The sequence below is a fragment of the Palaemon carinicauda genome, chromosome 11 (genome assembly GCF_036898095.1).
Source record: "Palaemon carinicauda isolate YSFRI2023 chromosome 11, ASM3689809v2, whole genome shotgun sequence".
In the NCBI taxonomy this organism is placed as follows: Eukaryota; Metazoa; Arthropoda; class Malacostraca; order Decapoda; family Palaemonidae; genus Palaemon; species Palaemon carinicauda.
The window spans coordinates 137,470,078-137,493,153 of NC_090735.1; the positions used below are offsets into that span (position 1 = coordinate 137,470,078).

At 42.0% G+C, this 23,076-nt stretch overlaps 1 protein-coding gene across 2 annotated transcripts in view; it reads left to right on the top strand.

Annotated features, from left to right (window-relative positions):
• Usp39 (ubiquitin specific protease 39) overlaps window positions 1–23,076 on the top strand; it is a 108,043-nt gene that overhangs the window by 65,435 nt on the left and 19,532 nt on the right. For both annotated transcript variants that reach the window (XM_068383496.1, XM_068383495.1), the window contains exons 7-8: window positions 9,953–10,111; window positions 18,467–18,595. In XM_068383496.1, the coding sequence (XP_068239597.1) occupies window positions 9,953–10,111; window positions 18,467–18,595 (288 nt within the window). The remainder of the gene's footprint in view (window positions 1–9,952; window positions 10,112–18,466; window positions 18,596–23,076) is intronic.

A 23,076-nucleotide genomic window follows, 5' to 3' on the forward strand; every position in this document is an offset into this window, starting at 1 on the left:
TTTAAGTAATTGTACAGGCGGAGATTAAGTTGGTTTCCGTTTACTCTCATGCCTTCTTCACCAAAGTGTATTCTGTCTCTTTTGTTTAATTTTCTCTTGCGGTAGAAAGCATCCCAAAGATCTATAAATTTAACTTTTTTCTGGCATGCGTATTCATGGAATAAGTAATAATGGCTATAAACTAGCTATATGAAAATATGGAACGAACGTATTCATGTGATAAATAATAATGGCTGTAAGTAAACAGACTATGAAAACTATAATAACATATAACATATTGGTGCTGATGTAATATTCATTATGAAGATATTTTGAATAAGTTAAGAAATTATATTATTATTACATGTATTACTAAATAAGCTACAACTCTAGTTGGAAAAGCAAGATGCTATAAGCCCAAGAAGGAAATAAGGATATAATTAAACAATCTCAGAAATAATGAACAATTCAAATATTTTAGAAAGAATAACATCAAAACAAATATTTCATACATAGACTATAAAAAGACTTACGTCAGCCTGTTCAACATAAAAACATTTGCTGCAAGTTTGAACTTTTGAAGTTCGATCGATTTACCTACCCATTTAGGAAGATCATTCCACAACTTGGTCACAGCTGGAATAAAATTTCTAAAATCCTGTGTATTATTGAGCCTCATGAATGAGAAGGCCTGACTAGTAGAATTAACAACATACCTAGTATTACAAACAGGATGGAACTGTCCGGGAAGATCTGAATGTAAAGGAAGATCAGAATTATAAAAAATCTTATGCAACATGCATAACAAAGTAATTAAACAGTGCCAGAGATTAATATCTAGATCAGGAATAAGAAATTTATTAGACAAGTTCCTATCCAACAAAATAAGATGAGAATCAGCAGCTAAAGATCAGACAGGAGAACAATACTCGAAAGACGGTAGAATGAAAGAATTAAAACACTTCTTCATGATAGATTGATCACCGAAAATCTTAAAAGACTTTCTCAATCTTGTGCAATTGAAAAAGACACAGATGAAATATGAAGGCTTAATAATGAGCTAGGAATTAAGTACAGTATGAAGCTTTAAAAATAAACTGCCCGTACACACGCACAGAGAAAGAGAACGTATTCATATCATCATATGATAAATAGTAATAATGGGTAAAAACCAACTATGAAAACTGATATTCTGTAATGTATTGGTGCTGATGTAATAATCATCATGAAGATATTTTGAATAAGCTAAGAAATTATATAGACATATTGTATGTTATTCATATGTGCGCAATTTTTCACTACGGTAGTGGGCCCTTGTCAATTGTGGATTGTTCAAATGCTTCTGAAATTGAAAAATAGAATGAAAAAATACTTCAATAGAGCATATTATATCCTATAAAAGAAGAAAATGAAATCATGATATGATATTGATCAATATTACTTAGAACATTTCCAAATCACGACGCAGCATAGACTAATAAATCTACGGAAACTTCACTTTTTAAGTTCAACATACATCTCTGTCCTTATCTCAGTTGTAAGTCGACGACTACATGTATTTCAAATCGAGATATTGTTTAACACAAATCTCAAACATGTTGGGTTGTGAGGCCTACATTTACCCCCTTTGTGAGGCTGACATCATGACCTTGCCTCTTATAAAAGTCAATCATTATGTTATTATGGGTCAAGGGTCTACAGCTGCCCTAATCTTGTTACATTGGGACTTCCTCCCACCTAAGGAAGAGTCCCATGTAAATGACAAGGGTTTGTATTCCCATGGAAACAAACTATAAATTCTTGAAGTCATTTGCATTTTTCCTAGCTATACACACCCAAGTCATTTATTTATATTTCCCCGTCTCAGCCACCCCGCAAGTCTTAACCATGACTGAAGTAGGGATTGAGCTGCAGGCTCCTATGCATCTACTCAGTGCAAGTGGGGACATGGGTCAACCATGCAGTGTTGCCAGTCCCACAGGATTTCAGTAATTTTGGTTGTAGCAAAGCAGCAATAGAGTATACCTACATAATGACTCAGATTTTTAGCAAGGAAAAATACACATTATTTTAAATTTTTATTTGATGTACATATCAATTTTCAATATTTAACTTAGCCAGTGATTATATAGCTGCAACTCTGTTGCTCGACAGAAAACTCTAAGGTAAAACTCGCCAGCGATCGCTACACAGGTTGCGGGTGTGCCCAACAGCGCCATCTGTCGACCAGATACCCAGTTCTCAGTGTAAACAAAGACTCAATTTTCTCTCTGTCGTGCTATCGACAAGACGTACTTACTCGCTGTTGCTAAACTGGAGTTTTTTCACAACTAATTGGTGAAGTACATTATTCTAGTTTTGAGCTTTCGCTGTGCAGGGTTTCTCTTCACACAATTCCTTGAACTCTTTTTGATAACGGATTCTTTGTTGATGACTTTTTGATAGTTTTTTGAATTCCCCTTTGACCAATTCAAAATGGCTGACCCTTCACAAGTCCCAAAATTTAGGAAGTGCAATGCTAGGGACTGTTCAAGGCGTCTTCCGAAGGCTTCTATCGACCCTCACACTGTTTGTTCCAATTGTCGGGATAAAACCTGTCAATTAGAAGATCGGTGTGAGGAGTGCGTTGGGCTTTCGGAATTCGATAAAGTATACACGTAGGCTAGAGAGAGATAGAGTTAGGAGAAGTTCCTCTCGTTCTATTGATATTTCCTCTCCTCATGCCCCACAACCTATTCCTTCCCCTGTAGTGGTTGCTCCTAATCCCCCTCCTGGCACTCAGGAACCTTCGATGGCTGATATAATGCGTGCCATCCAAGCTCTGGGTGAGAGAGTTGAGTCCCTGGCTAGTGACCGTAATCAGCTCATGGCGGATGTGAAGGAGCTGAAGTGCAAAAGTGCAGTGGGAAGTGATAAAGTGCCGAGTGATAGTGTTGTGGATAGTGTTGCGCTTGAGGGTTCGTCTGTTCGTGCCTGTCGTCCTCCTAGTCCGGGACCTCTTGCAAGCTCCCAAGTCCAGGGGAGAAGCAATGTCGTACGACAAATGGGTTCGAGAGGCTTTAATCAGCGAACAGACGTTCCCTCCGTGGTATCGGGCGTATCTACCCAAGATCGCCCCTGCCTAACTAAGACGAGAGAGCCCATTTATACCTCGTCTTCGGAAGGTGTTTCTCGCAAGAAACCCTGGACCAAGGTCTCACGACCGTTAAAGCGCAAGTCGGTCCCTTCCGCACAAGTCCAACGGCCCAGTTGTAGCCACTGGGTCAGTTCGGACTCGCTGCCGTCATCCGATGACTGCTCACCGCCTAAGAGAGGCAAAGCGGTACCGCTTCAGACAGTTACACCGTCTGTCGCCGCACCTGCTCCTGTAGACCCTAAGTGGTCTCTACTGCAAGACATGCAGTCTAAACTAACGTCTCTTATGCAGGACTTTCGTGCGGAGAAGGTTGCTGCCGCACCAGCTAGTGCAGCTCCTTGCCTACAACCGCCCACACGATCGGTTGTGCGTCCTGTGGACGCTGAGGTAACCTTCTCACGCACACCAGTTGAGAGAGTTCCGCCACCCATGCGTTCCAGTGTGATTTGCCAGCCGCATGTTGACGTTCAGCGACGCACGGAGGTCTCCGTTGACGTTCGTGAGGTTCAACAACCGTCAGAGTTGTTTTGTTTTGACGCGGTGCGTCAACCTCCGCAACCCAGTGTGGTTGCCACTGCTCACCCACATCAGTCCAGACAGTCTGGAGTAGATGCTGTGCGTCCCCGCGCTGCTATGGTTGTTGCCAGCTCACAGACTGGGCAGCAGTTCCATGACGTTGCGTCCGGCTCAGTCCGCATGCACCCGTGCGACCGGACTCAGCTAACCAGCCGTTACCCACTCCGTTGCCGTTCCCTCATCAGTTATCGGATGATGGACTTTCTGATGATGATGTTGCTGCACACGTAGATGAACCGCATTCAGAACTGGACGAGCCTAAGTCTACGCAACCCTCTTTGGACTTTAGGAAAGTTTTGGCCCTTTTCCAAGAGATGTTTCCGGACCAGTTTGTTTCTGTGGCTCCGCGTTCTCCTCCGTCAGAGTTTGTGTTAGGCATGCCGTCAACCACTCCTGCCTTTACTAGACTCGTCCTCGCACGCTCGTCCAAGAGAGCTTTGCGGGTGATAGGAGAATGGCTGCAGTCCAAGAAGAGTTTAGGGAAGACAGCTTTTACGTTTCCCCCTGCTAGACTCTCTTCTAGATCGAGCGTCTGGTATGCCACGGGAGAAGTTCTCGGCTTGGGAGTTCCTGCCTCTGCCCAGGGCGACTTCTCAAGTCTTGTAGACTCTCCCCGCCGCCTTGCCATGAGACGCTCAAAGATATGTTGGTCATCTTCGGACCTGGACCACCTTTTAAAAGGTATCTTTAGAGCCTTCGAAGTTTTTAACTTCTTAGACTGGTGTCTAGGAGCTCTAAGCAGAAAGATCTCTCCGACAGAGAAGGAGACTTCCTTGCTCATTATGTCCTGCATGGACAAGGCTGTACGTGATGGGTCTAATGAGCTTGCTGCATCATTTGTGTCCGGAGTCCTTAAGAAGCGTGAAAACCTATGCTCATTCCTTTCAGCTGGAGTTACACCATGCCAGAGATCCAAACTTCTGTTTGCTCCTCTTTCCAAGTGCCTTTTTCCAGAAGACCTGATTAAGGAAATTGCCGCTTCTTTGATACAGAAGGACACTCACGATCTTGTTGCGTCCTCCGCTCGCAAAGCCACCCCTTTGCCTACCTTGTCAGCTAGACCAAGGATGGACACTCCAGCGTCCCGTTTTATTCCGCCCTTTCGTGGCAGAGCCTCCAGCAGAGGAGGTGCTCGTGCCGAAGGGAAACGAGGAAAGAAGAAAGGAACCAAGTCCTTTAAGGGCAGAGTCTGACTGCCAGCTTCTTCAGACAGCAGTGGGAGCCAGACTCAAGAACTTCTGGCAGACCTGGGAAAAGAGAGGCGCAGATGTGCAATCTGTGAAGTTGCTCAGAGAGGGGTACAAGATCCCTTTTGTACGGAAACCCCCTCTAGCAACGTCCCCCATCGATCTCTCTCCCAGGTACAGAGAGGAAGACAAGAGACGAGCCTTGAAACGGGAAGTGTCTCTTTTACTAGAGAAGGGAGCAGTGGTCAGAGTCTCGGACCTTCAATCTCCGGGATTCTACAACCGACTCTTCTTGGTGTCAAAGAAGACAGGAGGGTGGAGGCCGGTGCTAGACGTCAGTGCTCTGAATGTCTTTGTCACAAAGCAGACGTTCTCCATGGAGACCACGAAGTCAGTCTTAGCAGCGGTCAGAAGGGAAGACTGGATGGTCTCTTTAGACCTAAGGGACGCCTACTTCCACGTCCCCATCCACCCGGACTCCCAACCTTTTCTGAGATTCGTTTTCGAAAAGGTTGTCTTCCAGTTTCAAGCCCTGTGCTTTGGCCTAAGCACAGCTCCTCTTGTGTTTACGAGGCTGATGAGGAATGTAGCCAAATTCCTTCATTTAGCGGACATCCGAGCCTCCCTCTATTTGGACGACTGGCTTCTCAGAGCTTCTTCCAGTCGTCGCTGTCTGAAGGATCTAAAGTGGACTCTAGATCTGACCAAGGAATTGGGTCTCCTTGTCAATATGGAAAAGTCACAACTGGTCCCATCCCAAACTATCGTGTATTTAGGTATGGAGATTCACAGTCTAGCTTTTCGGGCTTTTCCGTCGGCCCCCAGAACAAGCCAAGCCCAGTTATGCATCCAGAACACGCTGAAGAAGGAACAATGTTCAGTCAGGAAGTGGATGAGTCTGATAGGGACGCTATCATCCCTGGAACAGTTTGTGTCATTAGGAAGACTACACCTCCGTCCTCTTCAATACCACCTAGCATTTCATTGGAAAAAGGACAAGACGCTAGAAGCGGTCTCGATCCCCATTTCCGAGAAGGTGAAGTCTTGCCTGACTTGGTGGAAGGACAGTATCAGCCTAAGAGAGGGTCTTCCCCTGGCTGTTCAGACTCCCAACCACGTTCTCTTCTCGGACGCATCGGACGTAGGCTGGGGCGCGACATTAGACGGTCGGGAATGTTCGGGAATATGGAACTCGAGTCAAAAGACAATGCATATCAACTGCAAGGAGCTACTGGCAGTACATCTGGCCTTGAAAAGCTTCAGGTCTCTCCTTCAAGGCAAAGTGGTGGAGGTGAACTCGGACAACACCACTGCTTTGGCGTACATCTCCAAGCAAGGAGGGACCCACTCACTGACGTTGTACGAGATCGCAAGGGACCTGCTCATCTAGTCAAAAGGTCAAAACATATCGCTAGTAACGAGGTTCATCCAAGGCAACTTGAATGTCATGGCAGATTGTCTCAGTCGGAAGGGGCAAGTAATTCCAACAGAATGGACCCTCCACAAGGATGTATGCAAGAGACTTTGGGCCACTTGGGGCCAACCAACCATAGATCTCTTTGCAACCTCAATGACCAAGAGGCTCCCAATATATTGCTCACCAATCCCAGACCCAGCAGCAATTCATATAGATGCCCTTCTCCTAGATTGGTCACATCTAGATCTATACGCATTCCCACCGTTCAAGATTGTCAACAAGGTACTGCAGAAGTTCGCCTCTCACGAAGGGACAAGGTTGACGCTAGTTGCTCCCCTCTGGCCCGCGAGAGAATGGTTCACCGAGGTACTTCGATGGCTAGTAGACGTTCCCAGAACTCTTCCTCTAAGGGTGGACCTTCTACGTCAGCCACACATAAAGAAGGTACACCAAAGCCTCCACGCTCTTCGTCTGACTGCCTTCAGACTATCGAAAGACTCTCGAGAGCTAGAGGCTTTTCGAAGGAGGCAGCCAGGGCGATTGCTAGAGCAAGGAGAACATCCACCCTTAGAGTCTACCAATCGAAGTGGGAAGTCTTCCGAAACTGGTGCAAGTCAGTATCTTTATCCTCGACCAGTACCTCTGTAACTCAAATAGCTGACTTCCTCTTATACCTGAGGAAAGAACGATCACTTTCAGCTCCCACTATCAAGGGTTACAGAAGCATGTTGGCATCAGTCTTCCGTCACAGAGGCTTAGATCTTTCCAACAATAAAGATCTACAGGACCTCCTTAAGTCTTTTGAGACCACGAAGGAGCGTCGTTTGGTTACACCTGGTTGGAATTTAGACGTGGTACTAAGATTCCTCATGTCAGACAGGTTCGAGCCGCTACAATCAGCCTCCCTGAAAGATCTCACCTTAAAGACTCTTTTCCTGGTATGCTTAGCCACAGCTAAAAGAGTCAGTGAGATTCATGCCTTCAGCAAGAACATCAGATTTTCGTCAGAAAAGGCTACATGTTCACTACAACTTGGTTTTCTAGCCAAAAACGAGCTACCTTCTCGACCTTGGCCGAAATCGTTCGATATTCCCAGCTTATCGAATATGGTAGGCAATGAACTAGAAAGAGTCTTATGCCCTGTGAGAGCTCTTAAGTTCTATTTAAAACGAACTAAACCTTTACGAGGCCTTTCTGAAGCTTTATGGTGTTCAGTTAAGAAACCATCTTTGCCTATGTCAAAGAATGCTTTATCCTATTTTATCAGACTGTTAATACGAGAAGCTCATTCCCATCTGAGTGAGGAAGACCAAGCATTGCTGAAGGTAAGGACACACGAAGTTAGAGCTGTCGCAACTTCCGTGGCCTTTAAACAAAATAGATCTCTGCGAAGTATAATGGACGCAACCTATTGGAGAAGCAAGTCAGTGTTCGCGTCTTTTTATCTTAAGGATGTCCAGTCTCTTTACGAGGACTGCTACACACTGGGACCATTCGTAGCAGCGAGTGCAGTAGTGGGTGAGGGCTCAACCACTACAATTCCCTAATTCCATAACCTTTTAATCTTTCTCTTGAAATGTTTTTATTGTTGTTTTTCGGGTTGTCTGGAAGGCTAAGAAGCCTTTCGCATCCTGGTTGATTTGGCGGGTGGTCAAAGTAATTTCTTGAGAGCGCCTAGATAAGGGGTTTTGATGAGGTCCTGTTGTATGGGTTGTAACCCTTGATACTTCAGATCCTAGGGGTCGATCAGCATCCTAAGAGGATCGCGATGCTCCGTAAGGAAGACGTACTTAAAAAGGCAGAGTAATTGTTCAAGTCGACTTCCTTACCAGGTACCAATTTATTTTGTTTTTGTTATTTTGATAACTTCTAAAATGAAATAAAACTCTTAGCTCATAAAAGTGTAAACTTATATTGCTGGTCTCTACCCACCCCCCTGGGTGTGAATCAGCTATATAATCACTGGCTAAGTTAAATGTTGAAAAATGTTATTTTGATTATAAAATAAATTTTTGAATATACTTACCCGGTGATTATAATTAAATGACCCTCCCTTCCTCCCCAATAGAGAGGCAGTGGGACGAGGAGAAAATTCAGTCTTTGTTTACACTGAGAACTGGGTATCTGGTCGACAGATGGCGCTGTTGGGCACACCCGCAACCTGTGTAGCGATCGCTGGCGAGTTTTACCTTAGAGTTTTCTGTCGAGCAACAGAGTTGCAGCTATATAATCACCGGGTAAGTATATTCAAAAATTTATTTTATAATCAAAATAACATTTTACGCATTCCATTTCCAAGCATGTTCATATAATTGCAAATTTTTTTGCAAATAGTATTTTCATCTATTACCATCAATCTTTGGCCACTTATGTAAAATTGGTAAATTTGGACTTTTCAGATTCCTCCTTACAGTATTTGCTCAGAATTTAATTCATTACTACATTACTAGAATTGTACTACTTTTCAGTGTGTGTATATATAATTATATACTTTTTTCCACACTAAGGTGTTTTCCCTTTCTAGGTGTGGCTTCAGAGAAAATAAGTCACTGGCATTTATCCTTTAACTGATAAACTGTGGATAAACTTACACAAAATCAGTACAGTAGCTTCATACATCAACACGTGGTTTTACAGCATCATATCAAATCCCTTTTCACTCTGGGCTATCTTGTAATCATGCTTGGGCTTCTTGGATATCCAAGTTAATTATTTTCCTATATATCTTTCACACAGTTTGTTCAAGGTTTTTAAGGCCTTTCTCTCCTACTTCCTAAGCTTATCTGAATCATACACACTTTGTTCATTCTTTCTAAATAACTAACCTGCTTCAAAATACTCTGATTCAAGCTGTCACCACATCTCCGTATCTCAACATTTCTTGTCATATCATTACTTACGCCACATAAAAGGCAAATGGTTCATCTCCAGAGCTTTAAAATTTTTTCTTTAATATGCACTCAACATCTATGCCTCTCTTCTATGAAGTAGTGCTAGTTCAATAATACTTTTCAACATTCCTGCTTGACTTTCACAGACCTTTCAAATCTCTTGCCCATCTTTTGCACATATATCTCAAATCTGTTCTGATTTGCCTCCTCTCTTATCTTGCCATCATCTGGTACATTTACGCCTAGATGTTTATATGGGTCAATCACTTCCTTTCTTTGACCCTCCATAGCAACATTACTCAAACTTCCTGGCTTCTGTTTACCCTCATTATCTTAATTTTGCTCACATTTACTCTCAACTTTATTTTCATGGAAACCCTATCAAACTTGTACCACCTGCAGTTTATCTTACAGCTTAGTTTATATAGCCAATGTCTTTTTACCAACCTCTTGCACCTGACCATCCATAGAGAGGTTGACCCTCCATAGAAACATGACACGGCCTTATCTCGTGTCCATTTTAACACAAACTCAAATACATGTCTAAATATATGTAAAATTGAAAATTTGTGTAATTAGTCCTTTCATTCCTTCATGTAATACCATAAGAGGTCTTTGCTGGTAAGGCATTCATAGCTTTATTGATAGTCTTCTTTATGTAGTTTACTAATACTTTACAGCTGGTTGTAAAGTTTAAAATGCAGTAAAAGAAACCAGTTTGACTATATTGGAGTAGTTATTTTTAAAGTTTTCTTTTATCTTATAGATTCTTCCTGTAGAAATAGATGAAAGAGAGCGAAGCAGGTTGTTGGAGTCAGAAGAGTACTCGGAAAAAATGGAAGAGAGTCCCTTTTTATATCTTACTTGTGATCTTCCTCAGCCACCATTGTTCAAAGATGAGAAAAAGGAAAATATCATCCCACAGGTAATTTTGATAAGCCTTATGTCACATTGATTGCTAGAGGTCTTCATAATGTGGTGCTACTTATAGATTGTTACTTGTGGCCTATCTAGAGAAACTATTTCATTATGCTGGAATCACACTAGTAATTTCTTGTCCAAGATTTTTGCCAACCTTGAGCCGATGACTTTGAGTGAAAGTGTTGTAGCGTTACACTATGATATTGCAGTTTGAAGAGCAAATAGGAAAAAGTTAAACGAAACCAATCATATGATATCTTCACGGCACCCAGAAATTTTCTAACTGTTGGTAGGTAGTAGGTTGGTTAGGGCACCATCCACCCATTGAGATACTACTGCTAGAGCCTTTGACTGGCCAGACAGTACTACATTGAATCCTTCTCTCTGGTTACGGTTCACTTTCCGTTTACCTACACATATACCGAATAGTCTGGCATATTCTTTACATATTCTCCTCTGTCCTCACACACTTGACAACACTGAATTTACCAAACAATTCTTCTTTACCCAAAGGGGTTAACTCCTTCACTGTAATTGTTCAGTGCTTGCTTTTCTCTTGGTAAGAGTAGAAGAGACTCTTTAGCTATGGTAAGCAGCTCTTCAAAGAGATGGTCTCACCAAAATCAAACCATTGTTCTCTTGTCTTGAGTAGTGCTATAGCCTCTGTACCATGGTCTTCCACTGTCTTGGGATTCTTATTATCTCTTGAGGCTTGTTGGACCCAAGATTGCCAAGCAAGAGCACATCCTGTTTGTGGCCGCCACCTTATGTGTTTACATCCGACATCATGCGTGCTGTTTATGCAAGCTGTTTCCCGTCCAGTTGGGAAGCTAATTGCTGTCAATGTCTTAAGTAACAACTGCTCATGCGCTCCATTTCGGGCAGCAACTGGCAAAAAAATGCCTTGTGTGGTTCCAGTTTTATTTTGAGTGAATTTCAGAAGGGGTGTGAGGTTGGGGGCATTAATTTTTTTCAGTAATGCTAAGAACAAAAATTATCAGCTTGGTAGTTTTACAGTTTGATGATAGATATCCTTAGTACTAGGACTGGTGTGAATAGATAATACAATATTTTACTATAAATTTTTTTAGTATTTGCCAAAATTCCCTTTTTATTGGTTTTTGTTCAATTAAGATTGATTTGTTTTTGACCAAGTTATTAGGATTAGAATGTTAAAAACTATACAGTACAGAAGTTTCGAGTTACGGCTTCTGGAAGTATAAGAATGAATTTTAAATATTTAACTTAGCCGGTGAATATATAATAGCTGCAACTCTGTTGCTCGACAGACAAAAAACAGTAAAAACTCGCCAGCGATCGCTATACAGGTTGCGGGTGTGCCCACCAGCGCCAACTGTCGGCCAGATACCACTCTCTCGATGTAAACAAAGACTCAATTTCTTCTCTGTCGACGTGTCGACAAGACGTACTTTTACTCGCTGTAGAACCTGGAGTTTTCTCAACATATTTGGTGAAGTACTTCATTTTGGTTTGAGCTTTCGCAGTGCAGGTGTTTTATCTTCATCTTAAATCTTGAACTCGTTTTGGATAGATTTAATTTTTGGTGACAAAGAGAGTATGGACTTTCTTTGACTTTTAAATGGCCGACCCTGCCCTTAGACGGAAGTGTGTTTAGGCTTTTAGTAATTATCTTATCACGTTATAGATTAATTATAGATTTTCCTCTATATATTTTATATCTCACCGCCTTTATTAGGCCTCTTCGATTAACTTTCCATTATAATAAACATAAAAAATAAATTTTAATGTTTTGTTTATATGCGACCTTTCCTGAGAGTAGGCGGTCCTAACTTGGAAACCGAAGTTAAACAACGTTGAGCCCTTTCAATCGTAAATAGCTTTTAAAGAGCTAATGATTTAAAACTTTTTAAATGAATATTTTTAATAAATATTTTATGAAAGATTTTCTTTGAATAGTCTTCGTACTGTTTTCAAAGATGAACTAACGTTTAGTTTATTTATGCTACGCAGTTTGCGCTCTATCGTTACGATAGAGAGAGAGAGTATCACGGTTTCACTTTGCAGAAAGAGTAAATCGATTCTGACGTTTTGTTCATTCTTCTTTCAAAGCTTAAATGTTTTAAATTCTATTTTAAAGGAACTTTTTAATTGAAAAACCTTTCAGTTTTTTCCTTTGGTCAAATAACGTTTTTTTGACGAAACGTAATTGGGCTCTTCTCTTAGGTGCGAAATCAAGAGAAAGACAGAGAGAGAGAGAGATAGAGACGGAGGGAGAGAGAGGAGAGAAAACGTTCCGTTCAAGCGGGTAACGTTGTTCTCGAGTTACTCACGTCCCTAGTCTCTGTACGGGGAGAAAGGATAAAACGTTTTTAGTTTTATTCTCGTCCCCAGGCAATGTACGGTGAGAGATTGAAAACGTAGTTTTGAATGAACTAGTGTTTATTCTCTTCCCCAACCACTGAATTTTTTATCTTAAAAGATGTTTATTGTTTTTTTGCTGGTATTAATGTGCTTGCATTATACGACTGATTTCGCATTTACTACCTTTTGATGAGGGTAGAATTGCGTGCTTCAGGTAGAAATCAGTGAAAGTTTCGATTTCAGTGAAATAAGTGCAAAACAGAAAATCTTAGTGATAAAGTGATATTGCGCAAAGTGTTACAGTGTTGCGTCCGAGGGTTCGTCTGTTCGTGCCTGTCGTTCACCTAGTCCGGGACCTCTTGCAAGCTCCCAAGCCCAGGGGAGAAGTAATGTCGTACGACTTATGGGTTCGAGAGGCCTTGATCAGCGAACAGACGTTTCCCTCTATGGTATCGGGTGTATCTTACCAAGATCTCCCCTACCATAAGGCGAGAGAGACATTTTTCTCCTCGTCATCCAAAGGCTTTTCGCATAAGAAACCTGAAACAAGGTTTCAAGGCCCTTAAGCGAAAGTCAGTCCTTTCAGGACAGGTCCAGCGTCCTGGTTGCAGCCATTAGGACAGCTCTGACCCTATGCAGTCATCGGATAACTGCTCGCCGCCTAACAAAAGCGTAACACAGACTCCGAGAGTCTTTTTGTTGGCAAAGTGTTGCGGTCACAGACGTTACCCTCGTCTCTTACCGCAACCATTTCCGTTGATCCTAAATGGGTTGTACGGCAAGACATGCAGAATAAGCTTGCCTCCCTTATGGAAGACTATTCTGCCGATTAGTCCGTTGAGCCTAGCCGTTTATCTCATCGAGATCCTGGCTTTCAGCCAACCTAACGTTCCTTTGTGCGTCCTGTTGACGTTGGCGTAGCTAAGTCACGTCAGTCAGGTTGTTTAGAACCACACTCGATGCGGTCTCGTGTGGATTTTCAGCCACATTTGGACGTTAGGCCACTTGCTGATGCTCCTGTTGACGTTCAGGACGTTCGCTAACAATCGGAGTTGACTTGTTTTGACGCTGTGCGTCAACCTCCGCATTCTAGAGTTGTTTTGACTGCTCAGTCTAGGCGGTCAAAGCAGTCTCGAGTGGACGCTGTGCGTCCTCACGCACCTGTTGTTGTTGACAGTTCACAGACTGTCAAGCAGTTACATGACGTTGCGTCCTGGTCTCTCGCACCTGTTGTTGTTGACAGTTCACAGACTGTCAAGCAGTTACATGACGTTGCGTCCTGGTCCGCTACTAATGCACCAGTGCGTGTGGACTCTGCTTGTAAAGCATTGCCACCACGGTAGGTCTCTCCCTTGCTTGAGACTCAGCTATTATCGGACAAGGTTCCTTTAGATGAGGAAGTTGCTGTTCCCCCTCCTACTGATATTCCCTTGAGGACTCTGTCAGACGGAGAGGAGCCTAAAGCTGCTTAGCCCTCTATGGACTTTAAATAAATCATGCTGATTTTTAAGGATCTTTGTCCGGATCTTTTTGTAACTGCTGCTCCTCGTTCGCCTAAACGTCAGAGCTTACACTAGGCCTAGCTACTTCGAAGCCGTTGTTTTATAAGCTAGTGCTCTCTCGCTCTCCTAGAGAGCTTTACGTTTGCTAAGCGACTGGTTTATCACCAGGAGGAGTTTGGGGGATACAGCCTTTGCTTTCCCTTCTTTTAAACTGGCTTATAGAGCGAGAGTCTGATATGACACGAGAGAAGTTCTCGGCTTGGGAGTTCCTGCCTCTGCCCAGATAGACTTTTCAAATCTCGTAGACTCTCCCTGGCGCCTGGCCAGGAGACGCTCCAAGATTTTACAGGTCAACTTCACAGCTGTTTTCGAGCCTTTGAAGTTTTGCTGTACAATTATGTCATGCATAAACAAGGCTTTCAGGGATGGCTCCAATGATCTGACAGCCACGTTCTCTGCAGGGACAAGTCCCTCAGGGATGGCTCCATGATTTGGCAGCCATGTTCACTGCAAGAGTACGTAAGAGGCAAGTGCGCTCAATGTGTTCATTGTCAAGACAAACTTCACGATGAAGTCTACCAGGCTGTCTTGACAGCATTTATGGAAGGCGACTGGATGGTCTCTCTCGACCTTCAGGAGGCATACTTCCACATTCCTATACACCCGGATTCCCAACCGTTTCTGAGGTTTGTTTACAGGAATGTGGGGTACCAGTTTCGAGCTATCGGAGATCAGAGCCTCCCTGTACTTGGACGACTGGCTTCTCAGAGCCTCTTCCAGTCATCGCTGTCTGAAGGATCTCAATTGGACTCTAGATCTGGCCAAGGAATTGGGACTCCTAGTCAATTTGGAAAAGTCACAGCTGGTCCCATCCTAAACTATTCTGTATTTAGGGATGGAGATTCACAGTCAAGTTTTTCGGGCTTTTCCGTCGGCCCCCAGAATAGATCAAGCCCTGCTCTCCATCCAGAAGATGCTGAAGAAAGAACGCTGCTCAGTCAGGCTGTGGATGAGTCTGGTAGGGACGCTGTCATCCCTGGAGCAATTTGTCTCGCTAGGAAGGCTACACCTCCGTCCTCTTCAATTCCATCTGGCTTTTCACTGGAAAAAGGACAAGACGCTAGAGGCGGTCTCGATCCCGATTTCCGAAAAGATAAAGTCTTGTCTGACTTGGTGGAAGGACAATATCAGCCTACGAGAGGGTCTTCCCCTGGCAGTTCAGATACCCAACCACGTTCTCTTCTCGGACGCATCGGACTTGGGCTGGGGCGCGACGCTGGACGGTCGGGAATGCTCAGGTCTGTGGAACTCGAGTCAGAGGAGCATGCATATCAACAGCAAGGAGCTTTTGGCGGTTCATCTGGCCTTGATAAGCTTCGAGAATCTCCTTCGAGGCAAGGTGGTGGAGGTAAACTCGGACAACACCACGGCCTTGGCGTACATTTACAAACAGGGAGGTACCCACTCACTGACTTTTGTACGAAGTCGCAAGGGACCTGCTCATCTGGTCAAAAGATCGAGGCATCTCCCTAGTAACGAGGTTCATCCAGGGCGACTTGAATGTCCTAGCAGATTGTCTCAGTCGGAAAGGTCAAGTAATTCCAATCGAATGGACTCCCCCCCCCCACAAGGATGTGTGCAAGAGACTTTGGGCGACTTGGGGTCAACCCACCATAGATCTCTTTGCAACCTCGCTGACCAAGAGGCTTCCAATCTATTGCTCTCCAGTCCCGGACCCAGCAGCAATACATATAGATGCCTTCCTCCTAGATTGGTCACATCTGGATCTTTACGCATTCCCACCATTCAAGATTGTCAACAAGGTACTGCAGAAGTTCGCCTCTCACGAAGGGACAAGGTTGACGTTAGTTGCTCCCCTCTGGCCCGCGAGAGAATGGTTCACCGAGGTACTTCGATGGTTAGTAGACGTTCCCAGAAGTCTTCCTCTAAGAGTAGATCTTCTACGTCAGCCACACGTAAATAAGGTACACCAAAGCCTCCACGCTCTTCGTCTGACTGCCTTCAGACTATCGAAAGACTCTCGAGAGCTAGAGGTTTTTCGAAGGAGGCAGCCAGTGCGATTGCTAGAGCAAGGAGAGCTTCTACGATTAGAGTCTACCAATCGAAGTGGGAAGTCTTCCGAGACTGGTGCAAGTCAGTTTCTGTATCCTCGACCAGTACCTCTGTAGCCCAAATAGCTGTTTTTCTCTTACACCTGAGAAAAGGACGATCCCTTTCAGCTCCCACTATCAAGGGCTACAGAAGCATGTTGGCATTGGTCTTCCAGCATAGAGGCTTAGATCTTTCCAACAATAAAGATCTGCAAGACCTCCTTAAGTCTTTCGAGACCACTAAGGAGCGTCGTTTGGCTACTCCTGGGTGGAATTTAGACGTGGTCCTAAGATTCCTCATGTCAGACAGGTTTGAGCCTTTACAGTCAGCCTCCCTGAAAGATCTCACTCTTAAGACTCTTTTCCTGGTATGCTTAGCCTCAGCTAAAAGAGTCAGTGAGATTCATGCCTTCAGCAAGAACATCGGATTTTCGTCAGAAAAAGCCACTTGTTCTCTGCAACTTGGTTTTCTAGCCAAAAATGAGCTAACTTCTCGTCCTTGGCCTAAATCTTCGATATTCCCAGCTTATCGGAGATCGTAGGCAATGAACTAGAAAGAGTCTTATGCCCTGTTAGAGCTCTTAAGTTCTACTTAGCTCGTACTAAACCTTTACGAGGCCAATCTGAAGCGTTATGGTGTTCGGTTAAGAAACCATCCTTGCCTATGTCAAAGAATGCTTTGTCATGTTTTATCAGATTGTTAATACGAGAAGCTCATTCACTCTTGAGTGAGGAAGACCGATCTTTGCTTAAGGTTAAGACGCACGAGGTTAGAGCTGTAGCAACTTCCGTGGCCTTTAAGCAAAATAGATCTCTGCAAAGTATCATGGACGCAACCTATTGGAGAAGCAAGTCAGTGTTCGCGTCATGTTACTTAAAAGATGTCCAGTCTCTTTACGAGAACTGCTACACACTGGGACCATTCGTAGCAGCGAGTGCAGTAGTGGGTGAGGGCTCAACCACTACAATTCCCTAATTCCATATCCTTTTAATCTGTCTCTTGAAATGTTTTAATGTTTTTATGGGTTGTCCGGAAGGCTAAGAAGCCTTTCGCATCCTGGTTGATTTGGCGGGTGGTCAAAGTCATTTCTTGAGAGCGCCCAGATTAGGGATTTGATGAGGTCCTGTTGTATGGGTTGCAGCCCTTGATACTTCAGCTCCTGGGGGTCTGTCAGCATCCTAAGAGGATCGCGGGGCTCCGTAAGGAAGACGTACTTACAAGGCAGAGTAATCGTCTAAGTCGACTTCCTTACCAGGTACCTATTTATTTTGGTTTTGTTATATTGATAACTGTCAAAATGAAATAAAAAAACTCTTAGCTTATACGATGTAAACATATTTAACTGGTCTCTACCCACCACCCTGGGTGTGAATCAGCTATTATATATTCACCGGCTAAGTTAAATATTTAAAAATGATATTTTAATTATAAAATAAATTTTTGAATATACTTACCCGGTGAATATATAAATTAAACGACCCTCCCTTCCTCCCCAATAGAGACGCAGTGGGATGAGAAGAAATTGAGTCTTTGTTTACATCGAGAGAGTGGTATCTGGCCGACAGTTGGCGCTGGTGGGCACACCCGCAACCTGTATAGTGATCGCTGGCGAGTTTTTACTGTTTTTTGTCTGTCGAGCAACAGAGTTGCAGCTATTATATATTCACCGGGTAAGTATATTCAAAAATTTATTTTATAATTAAAATATCATTTTTCATTGTTCACCTCTTATATTTTTATTATCCTACATATTAAAGTTTTTGTGAATATTATGATGTGTACAGTAGTATTATACAGTATATACATTATTTATAAAGCTTATTCTGTTTACTTACAGATAATTTTTTCTCTATTTTACAATTTATTGTTTTTTATTATGTTGTAATTTTATTCCCCCCCCCCACTTTTCCAGTCCTGAAAAGAGTGCTATCCCATCTAAGTCCTATCTTGCTTAGGCTGTGCATGTGTTTGCTGGTACAGTATTGGGAGGCAAAGGTGTGACTAATATTGTATAAGTACAATGCAGTAAAAAATAAAATTATCCAAATTTTTGTAGTGAAGGTAGGGTTAACTTTGGGGGCGATGAAATTAGAAGTGTTGCAAATGTTTTAATAAAACTTTGTATGTGTTAGTTAGAGTTACAACAACACACCAATTTTCACAAAACATCATATTTTTAAGATTTTTTCATCAATTGGAACAGTACTTTACATGTAATGAAGTCTTCCTTGAACATTTTTATATTTTGTTTATAAAATTATGCTCTTCAAGATTATAATTTTACGGTTTGATATTTACTTATTGGATAAGAAAATTTACTGTACTTACCAATCAGTATCTTTTTTTAATGCAATGATATAAATTTTCTATTCTAAATAGACTATTTCATTTCTGTTTTCCAGATCAGTTTGTATGTTCTACTAAGTAAGTTTGATGGTAAACAAGGTAAAGAGTATCAGACATACAAGGAGAACATACTAAAGAGGTTTCAGTTAACAAGATTACCACCCTATCTCATTTTATACCACAAGGTATGTATCTAATATTTTTTGTAGGGGTAAGTGTATCTTATCTACTCCATTAGTAGTTTGCATTAGTTCATCCTGAAAATAATATTTTATGTTATACTACTGTTTCAACCCCTTCACTACTATGACATACATTTAACGTCAAAACATGCCAGGTACAAAAGTATGCAGAGCGGTCAAGGCTTGAGTGACCGTCATCGACGACGCTCCTCCGAGGGACAATCACACAGGATGCTCCACCTGGAGTCACAACACTGGGGCACACTCACAAGGCCCTGTGACCCTGCAGCAAGTGGGGCTGGAGGCACAACCACTGACACTGGGGGAGAGCTACACAGGCTCTGACCCCCTGTCACAAGCATCAGGGCAATTTCTACAAGGGAAGGGGTTTTACCCCCACCTTAGACTTCAGGAGAAAGCTATCAGTAGGCCAAGTGTTGAAGTCCAGTGTCTGGAAGACGGACCAACTTAACGGCATTTTTCTTGTGAGAGTATACCCACAAGTCCCTTGACACCCTTGCGCTTGTACTTGTGGGTGCCACTCAATTAGTTGCGTAACCAACTCAGCTGCTTTATGGAATAAGGATGCATTTTGTCTGTTGTAACATGTAGGTATAAGTATGGAATGAACGGTAGTATGACTGGCTCTTCTACTTCATTCATCTGTCCCCCCTCCCAGGGACAAAGTATTTGAAATGTTAAGTGCTGGGGAATTTTACTTCAGAGCTCCTTTCTTTAAGCTTAAAGAAGTCTTTCCCTCATCCTTCTTTAACAAGGGGGGGAATGGTGGATCTTATACCAACCCATTAATCTTTGGTTGGTATTTGTTTCCAACTGATTTTTCCCTTGGGAGAAAGGGATCTCCAGTTTTGATCGGATACAAGTAGACATGTCGAGCCCGGATCCTATTAGTCTGTTATCCGTATGAAAGGAGGATGGCAGGTGGCTTCTCCATAGATCAGACTTTGATCACTTTTAGGAAGAAATTGAACCTTCCAGTTTGTGTTCCAAGGGGACTTCCAACCCACCAAGCAGTGAGTCTCCCTAAATAAAAGACGATTGTTTATATGATATGTAGGAACAAATGAAAATTTTTTAAAGTAATTTGTATTTTTCCTAGCCATACAAACCTGAGTCCTTTAGTCCAACTTCCATCCTCAACCACCATTCTTAGTCCTGGGTTGAAAGGTCAAAAGTGAAGGCTCTCCAACTGGAAAGGGGGTTGGTCACCGTACCCTGCACTCTCGCCAGTATGATAACCACTTGTTAACCAGATCTAATGACTGATTACAGCTTGCGCTAAAGTAATCACCTTAATTAAAGGACTCGGGTTTGTATGGCTAGAAAAAATACTTATTACTTTAAAAATTTGTCATATTAAAAAAATGTGGTTCTGATGTTTGTTTAAAAAAAAAAAATTGGTAAATAAGGTAAAAAGAAAACATAAACACTTTGTTTATTGTGCTGTTATTTCCCTTCTTGTTAGAACTTTGTACAGTATAGTACAGAGTGCAGTACTGTATATAATATTTAATGTGTAAGCCTGCAGTATATCTTGGGCATTGAGAGAACATGAATCTGTAAATTTTACTATGGTCATATAATACCATAATTTTGGGGTAATTATTTGTCAAACTTGAAAATACTGTACTGAATATATTGATCATAAATCTAATATGATGCATTTATTACATCAGTGTCATGCTAATATATCAAGAGACATAAGCATATAGTTTTGAAAAATTTCATATTATGAAAAGGTCATTATTCCGGCACTAAGTACAAACCCTCGCTATTTATCGGGATTATCTTTCGGCAAAGCTGGGAGACTAGCCATAGAGACTTTAAAGCAAGGTGTTACTACCCTACCACTAGTTAGCAGGGGGCTAGGCAGGGTAGCCAGCCACCCCACTCATGCACACCTGTGTTGTTTTATCACTTTTTTTTCTTTTGGCTCAGAGAGGGTAGACGTTAGTGTGTCTCTCCTCCGAAGTGTTTTACTGGCTTTCAACTTTTCATATTATTTTTCTTCTCGTGTTTTTATATATATTTGAACATTCCTGTAATATTTTTTTTATATATATAAACATTATTTTATCATCACAGTATGTATGTTGTTGTTTTTCGTGTTAGCATGCGGTGTTCTCGAGGGCGGAGAAATCTATTACGGTTTCTTCCCCTTTAACCCCAGAGAACCTTTAGGCTGGTGGCCTCCTCCACTTTTCTGAGTGCAGCGACCCTGCCGCATCCTTAGGGAAGTCGTCTTGTGTAAATACTCCTCCATTCGGATGTTGACGTCGCTTGATCCCTGCGAGTATATTAGAAGGAAGAACGTTTGCCGCTTACCCATAGCTGGACTTCTGTCTTATTCCTCTTTGCTGATGATGCTGCTCTCCCTTGTTACGTGGGTAGCAGTAGATCCTATACCTCTTGAGGAACACCTTTCCCGCCTGCGAGTTGGGCCGTTCTTCAGAGCGGTTCTTCTTCAGCTAATTAAATCTAAATTAACATTGTTAATCTAACTTCTCTTCAACACATTTGACACTGCTCTCCTTCGTTTGGCGATGACAGCTGGCAAATGGGGTGCTTAGTCTTTAGCTTGCTCCTGTGCCTCTAGGGCGAAACCTTTCCCGTCTGCAGATTAGGATGTCTTATGAGGGTTATTTTTTATTCGCTTTTGTTTTTCCTCGGTGTTAGCAGTCGACGTACGGGGTACGAAGTCGGATGACCCTGCCAGTTTCCACCTTCTTTGCCTGCACCTACGGCAGTTCCTGACTACAAACCAGATCTTCAAGAGATCTGAAAGAAGTGGATAAAGCAATATTTGATTATTATGAATTGACTAGTGTCAAACTTGATAAAGATGGTAATTTACCTACCGAGATGATTTATGTTGGAACCTGGATGAAAAGGGGGCATAAGAGTTGTTACTGAGGCTTATACTGGGTATGTTGTTAATGGGGAAGTTTTCAGTAAGATACGTAATGCCTGCAGTATCTTGAATAATCTGAAAAAAAAATAAACTAACAAAAGAAAAGATCTCTTGACTGGAAGTTCATGTACAAAGTAGTTGTTGGTGATGAAGATTCAATAGCATTCAAAGGATTATACAGTTTGAATGATGGTAAAGGTCCTTATGCCACTTCTTATCCAGTGCTCAGGGAAGAGTTCCTAAACCACGTTCAGAAGAGAATTGTCTTTAGTCTCATGGCTTTGAGAAAGAAATATCTATCAAAATATGTAACAACAACAGTTATATTTAGGAGTGAATTTGAAGGACTAAATAAATTGAGTGATAGTACAGTCCTAAAGGTTGGAAAATTCTTTAACATTGCAGTAAGAAACAGAGCTAAAGATTCCCCTGACCCTTTTGCTGCCATGAAAAAGAATACAATGGCAAAACTTTTTTCATTAACTAGCAATGACAAAAAACATGATCATTCTGGGTCCTGTTGGCTAAGATACAGTAGTTGGTATTTTTATAATCAGGATTTGGCAATGAATGTATCTCCCAGGAGTCACAAGAAGATATAAGCGAAAGTCCAACTCACAGAGGAACAAAAGGTCCTGGTCGGCAAATATGTGAAGAGCTTTCCTCTGATGATTTATTGAAAAGATGTGCGAAAGGTTATACTCAGAACCTAATGGAATCATTCAATGGTAAGTTATGGGCAGTGTCCAAAGGAGAAGCATGAAAGGCTTTCGATGAAGGATAACACTAGGAACAGAATGTCTGCGGTGCATTCAAGAAGGCAAAAGAAGCAAAGAATTTCAAAAGGTGGATATGGAGGGGCTCTTTAGCTCCCTAAAAAACCTGGCAACAAAGAGAAGAGTGGTGCTTTATGACACCCCTCCAAAAAAGGGAAGCAAAACTTAATACCATTTCCATTTTTCTCAAAATTTTTTACGAACAAATAATAATAGATTTTGTGACATTTTTTTATTGACTTAAAAATATTTTTTTTTCAAATAGCATTCAACATATATAGAATTTTGATACAGATGTTTTATGTGATAGGGTTTAAACTTTCTGCTTTTAATTTGTTTTAATTGAATGATAAATAAGGAAGGTGTATTATTTTGAAAAACAACCGAAAATTTTATTTTTTTTAAAGAAAAATAAGATGTCCAATTAACCTGATATTTTATGTTAATCATAGTTATAACAAGAGGTAATATCTGTGCAAGTTTCAACACGGTCACTCAAAATCTACTCGCCACCCTGCCGATACCCTTAACCCTTAAGAGGACTCCTCGCATTAGGGTTGAGGCCAAAATCCAATTTAGCACCATCAGGATAAAAAGAAAGATATCTGGGAACAATGTTACTTCTGGCTTTGTACGACCAGTGAGGGGATTAAAGGTCCAGCTTGGGGAAGAAGTTATAATCAGGGTATTTGGTGTACCTTAGCACTCATGAAGAACCTGTCGTTGTCTTGAGTATTATGGTAAGGGCCTTGTAACAACAGACAACCTTTACATAC